The sequence below is a fragment of the Populus trichocarpa genome, chromosome 8 (genome assembly GCF_000002775.5).
Source record: "Populus trichocarpa isolate Nisqually-1 chromosome 8, P.trichocarpa_v4.1, whole genome shotgun sequence".
NCBI lineage: Eukaryota > Viridiplantae > Streptophyta > Magnoliopsida > Malpighiales > Salicaceae > Populus > Populus trichocarpa.
Genome location: NC_037292.2, coordinates 16,560,378 through 16,565,707, shown reverse-complemented (window position 1 = coordinate 16,565,707; position 5,330 = coordinate 16,560,378). Strand labels below are relative to the sequence as shown.

Sequence of the window (5,330 nt, the reverse complement as noted above, 5' to 3'; positions counted from 1 at the left end):
AACTCCTTGGCCTAGGAGATACGAATTCATTTGCATTTGGCAATATAGATAATTGGTGTTTGTTAACCTGAGAGAGATGACATGGTTAGTGTAGGAGAGGGAGACAATGCTGGTGGCAAAATTTGCAGTAGCAGTAGCAGCAGAAGAAGGCTGTAGCAGAAAAGAATTGGTTGGGTTGAAGAGGGCGTGTCCACCATCTATAGGCTGTGGCCACAGTAGAACAAAGGCGTTGGAGGAGGCAGGGGCTGCGGCAGAAGAGGAAGCTGGCACCGCCGGTGCTGGGATGAGAAGTCCATAGTAGAGAGAAGAGAAAGTGTTTTAATTTGTTTAGGGCTTTGATACCAAGTTGAGAATAATAGAATGACTTAAGTTGTATCTTAGCCAACCTTTCCTATTTATATATATGTGGTAGAACACGACATTAACTGTAGGGATTACAACATTGGAATAATCCTACTTAGTTTCATATTCAGATATATATATGCTATACATTCTATAATATCAATCAAGCAAATTATTAGTCTAATTTCATTTAATTATTATCATAAAAATACATAAAATATTAATATGTGACCAAAAAGTCAACACACTATTCATATATACAATGAAAATCTTATTTTTTATTTTCATTTTTTAATTCTACCTTCCAAATCCTTTTCTTCTAATTTCATCCTTAGCATTTTATTGATCTTGAACTGGTTATAATTTATTTTAATTTATTTTCTATGAGATTATTGCATTCTTAAATTAACATTTTGAAATTTGGTTGATGTTTAGTTTTTGCAAGCGTTTATTTTTGTTATCATATCATTAAATAAAAAAACTATTTTAAAAGACAAAAATCTTAAATCCATTGGAGTTTATGATCCGGGTTGCAGGTTTTGCACGTTAAGCTGCAAAACTTGAGTTGATTAAATATGTTGTGTCTCAATAGTAAAAAAAAAATGTCATCTTGATTTTTTTTTTGTAAAGTCAAACCATGTTTTTAATAGTCATTTTATTTGCTTTTGGATACACCAAGTCAACTAGGTCACATAGAGTTAACTTCCATGCCTGTTAATTTTAAACCTGGGTCAGATAAGGAGTTGAGATGAAAGGTTTTAAGATAGCCCACTAGGTTGAGTTTAAGAACAATACCAAATAGTTTTTTTTTTTAATTCCATTCATTTTTTTCCTTTATATTGAACCTTTTTAGATTTTGTTATCAATTTTATCCTTTAATATTTGGTTGATTTTGAATTGGTATTTATAATTTGTTTTGATTTGTTTTTTATGAGGTTATCTTTGTTGTAAACAAATGTCTCGGTATTTGGCGAACGCTCAATTTTGCGATCTACTTTTGTCATCATATATTATTAAGTAAAAAGTAATTTTTAAAAATAAAGTTGTTAAACCGAACGAAGTCCATGATCCGAGTTGCAGGTTTACAGATTAAGTCGTTGTCTCGATATTAAAAAAAAAATCTTATTTTATTTTTATTAAGTCAAACCATACTTTTTACTGGTTATATTAAGACAACTCTTATATAATTTAATTTAAAACACTTGCTAGGTAAGAAGTTGAGTGCAATTCTTCAATCATTCAGAAGGGTTTATCCAGTACAAAATTGAGAATGGCTCAATGAGTCGATACGGGATTTGATGCAATAAGAATTTAATAAAAAATAAAGAAAGGAATGGTGTGATATGAATTGATCAAAAACAATTTTAGCATTCCACTAGCAAGTATTATCACATACCATCAATTATCCAGCCATGAATTTGCTCTTTACAAAAGCAACATTGCTCCAATAACTGGAATGGAAATCAAGTTTTCGCACAACAAAGAAAAAAAAGATTTACCATGCAGTACCATAAACAACTAATGCGTTCGAGTTGGGAATTTTTCTTGACTCTTGATAGAACAAAAACAAGCAGCTCAACTCCAGAGAAACTTTCCCACGAAGTCTCAGCTAGTTCATCTTTGGCGGTTTGTCCTGCTGAAATTTGTTTTATGATCATGAACTTGCAATAACAGGTAAAAACTCTGCAGAGTGTTGTGGAGGAATGCTCTCAGAAAGTTGATCATGACTGGTGCAGTTATATGCTCCTTCAGAAGAGGACTCGTCATCTTCTCTACCAGCTTGCTTCCTGAGTGTGAACAAATTGTCAGAATGCCAGTGATTAGTAACAGATGTAATCTATGTGAACTGCTTGGACTGAAAATCTGAACACATGAATTCCAAAATGTCAACAAATACACATGTGAACCCTCTTCTGTCAAAAGTATAGAACCAATCAAGGGAGAAAAAGCAGCAACTGATAAATACAGCTATCAAAATCATTTAAAGCCTTGCATACAAGCAACACCCTAATTGTTCTAACACAGGGGAGCCTACATAATGTGCCCTCAAAGAAGCTACATGATAACATGCATCTGCCTAACAATGCGAAGACCTGATTGTGTTCTTGAAGCACAAGAACTTCAAGTGGGAATTGCTCCTTCCTAAATTAGCAACTTAAGTGGAATTCAAGATCATGAAACATATATCACAGGAAACCAACTAAAGCAATACCATGACTGGATAACACATTACCTTGACATCTTCAACTGTTCTCCTTTTCCTACATCCTTCAGCGAAACAAAGGATGGTTTGTATGCAATTGCATAATTATTTCCCTGAGTCTGCCATATTCTAATAATTTCCATGAATTTCCTTCTTGTGTCATAACAAACGACAAATTCACGATATTGCATCATCAAGATTAATCCATTGTTCAAGAAAATCAAGGGATCATAAAGCTTGGCAAAACCTAGGTTCTTGACGGTAAATTGTTTGGTCCAAGACTCCTTGTTCCCATACTCCTTCATAATCCATATTTCATATTGAGGATCAGAATAGGTGTGGAAGAAAGACACGCCCAGGCAACCTTCAAAAGCTGTCAAAGTGACATCGCCCTCATCATAGCGAGGCGGCAAGGACAATTCGCTAAATTGCTCATTCTCAAAGTTAAAAGAACCTATACTATTCACACAATCGTCTTCATCACGAAGTTCCCAATGGATTGATCCGCACACAAAACTATCGACAATGAACATACGAAGATTAAGAAGAGCTTTTTGAATACTTCTCCATTTCCCTGTACCAATCGTGTATATTTCAGCCTCAGGTTGGTAATAAGACCCTGTCTTCGAACAAAAAGTGTGCAACACTTTGTATTCTTTAGCAATGGCACAGTATCCCAAAGCGAAATTACTCTGATGCCTTGTTTCTTGACCAGCAGCGGGTGGAATGGAGATATACTCCCCCAAAATTGGATTGCACAAATAAATGTCATCATGGGAGCCGTCTTGGAAGGTTTGAGAAATGCAAAGAAGCCCATTACAAGAGTTTTCAATCAAGAAATCATTATAGGGTACGTTGATTCCGGGAACAAACTTCATTTCTTCAACAACACGGAAGCGCAAACCAAGAGGCTTCCCAGTTATTTGGACAAGCTGGAGGTTTCTTGATTCAGGATTGTTGGATATGGTTTTCAATAGTAATTGAGACAACTCTCATGTAATTTAATTTAAAATATTTGCTAGGTAAGAAGTTGAGTACAATTCTTCCATCATTCGGAAGGGTTGATCCAATACAAAATTGAGAATGGCTTAATGAGTCGATAGGCGATTTGATCCAATACAAAATAAAGGAATGGTGTGAAACAATTTTAGCATTCCACTAGCAAGTATTATCACATACCATCAAAAATCCAGCCATGAATTTGCTCTTTACAAAAGCAACATTGCTCCAATAACTGGAATGGAAATCAAGTTTTCGCACAACAAAGAAAAAAAAGATTTACCATGCAGTACCATAAACAACTAATGCGTTCGAGTTGGGAATTTCTTGACTCTTGATAGAACAAAAGCAAGCAGCTCAACTCCAGAGAAACTTTCCCATGAAGTCTCAGCAAATTCATCTTTGTCGGTTTGTCCTGCTGAAATTTGTTTTCTGGTCATGAACTTTCAATAACAGGTAAAAACGATACAAATGACTAACCATTTGTAATTAAAGATTCCTTTAGCAAACGTCTTGTGTTATTTCTCATCCTCTGTGTCATCAAACTTTTCGATAGAATTCACACTTGTTATGCCCAAACACTTCAAGAGTTTCGAGCACAATCTTAATCATCCTATATGTTCCCGCTAAAAAGTTATTTACATGGTCATGGATTCGCAATGAACAACAAAGAGCATATCATCTAAAATCACGCAACAGAACTTGAAAATCAGAAGAGCTTAGGTAAAAACTCTGCAGAGATGCTATCAGACAGGTCACCATTTGTAATGTGCTGTGGAGGAATGCTCTCAGAAAGTTGATCATGACTGGTGCAGTTATATGCTCCTTCAGAAGAGGACTTGCCATCTTCTCTACCAGCTTGCTTCCTGCGTGTGAACAAATTGTCAGAATGCCAGTGATTAGTAACAGATGTAATCTATGTGAACTGCTTGGACTGAAAATCTCAACACATGAATTCCAAAATGTCAACAAATACACATGTGAACCCTCTTCTGTCAAAAGTATAGAACCAATCAAGGGAAAAATACCTCTCCATTTCCCTGTACCAATCGTGTATATCTCAGCCTCAGGTTGGGAATCAGGCCCTTTCTTCGAATAAAAAGTGTGCAACACTTGGTATTCTTTAGTAATGGCACTGTATCCCAAACTGAAACTACTCTTATGCCTTGTACCTTGTCCAGCAGCGAGTGGAATGGAGATATACTCCCCCAAAATTGGATTGCACAAATAAATGTCATCATGGGAGCCGTCTTGGAAGGTTTGAGAAATGCAAAGAAGCCCATTACAAGAGTTTTCAATCAAGAAATCATTATTATAGGGTAGGTTGATTTCCTGAACAAACTTCATTTCTTCAACAACACGGAAGCGCAAACCAACAGGCTTTCCAGTTATTTGGACAAGCTGGACGCTTCTTGATTCAGGATTGTTGGATATGGTTTTGACTAGCAAGCTGGTGGGTGATCTTTCAAGATGGAGTTTGGCAAAGAAAGAATCTGAGATGTAGTGAAGCCAAGTCTTGCAAACACACCGGCAATTCAAGATGGTCTTGATGGGCAATCTTGATAGTATGTCCATTATCAAACAGGATGGAAGCTTATTCATTAGACATTCACTGCTTGCAATGACAATAGGAATTTGAGAACTTGATGCACTTTTTCTTGGATTATCATCCATGGAGAGGGGGGTTTCTTGGTTTTCTTTATACTAGTTTGCTTCAAGAAATTGAGAATTGGAGGCGACTTTATATACTTGAGGATTGGGAATGACTTCTTTCAGGGGTTTTAAG

At 36.0% G+C, this 5,330-nt stretch overlaps 2 protein-coding genes across 2 annotated transcripts; both read right to left on the bottom strand.

The window, feature by feature from the left end:
- Positions 1-1,718: 1,718 nt before the first annotated feature.
- Positions 1,719-3,519, bottom strand: LOC18101737 (F-box protein At3g07870). The gene is made up of 2 exons (XM_024592732.2): positions 2,576-3,519; positions 1,719-2,129 (listed from the first exon to the last, which is right to left on the bottom strand). The coding sequence occupies exons 1-2, from the start codon at positions 3,421-3,423 to the stop codon at positions 1,997-1,999; spliced, it is 981 nt and encodes a 326-aa protein (XP_024448500.2). The 5' UTR covers positions 3,424-3,519; the 3' UTR covers positions 1,719-1,996.
- Positions 3,520-4,020: 501 nt separating this feature from the next.
- LOC127905690 (F-box protein At3g07870-like) lies at positions 4,021-5,330 on the bottom strand. The gene is made up of 2 exons (XM_052455472.1): positions 4,573-5,330; positions 4,021-4,410 (listed from the first exon to the last, which is right to left on the bottom strand). Exons 1-2 carry the CDS (start codon positions 5,216-5,218, stop codon positions 4,223-4,225), a joined length of 834 nt encoding a protein of 277 aa, XP_052311432.1. The 5' UTR covers positions 5,219-5,330; the 3' UTR covers positions 4,021-4,222.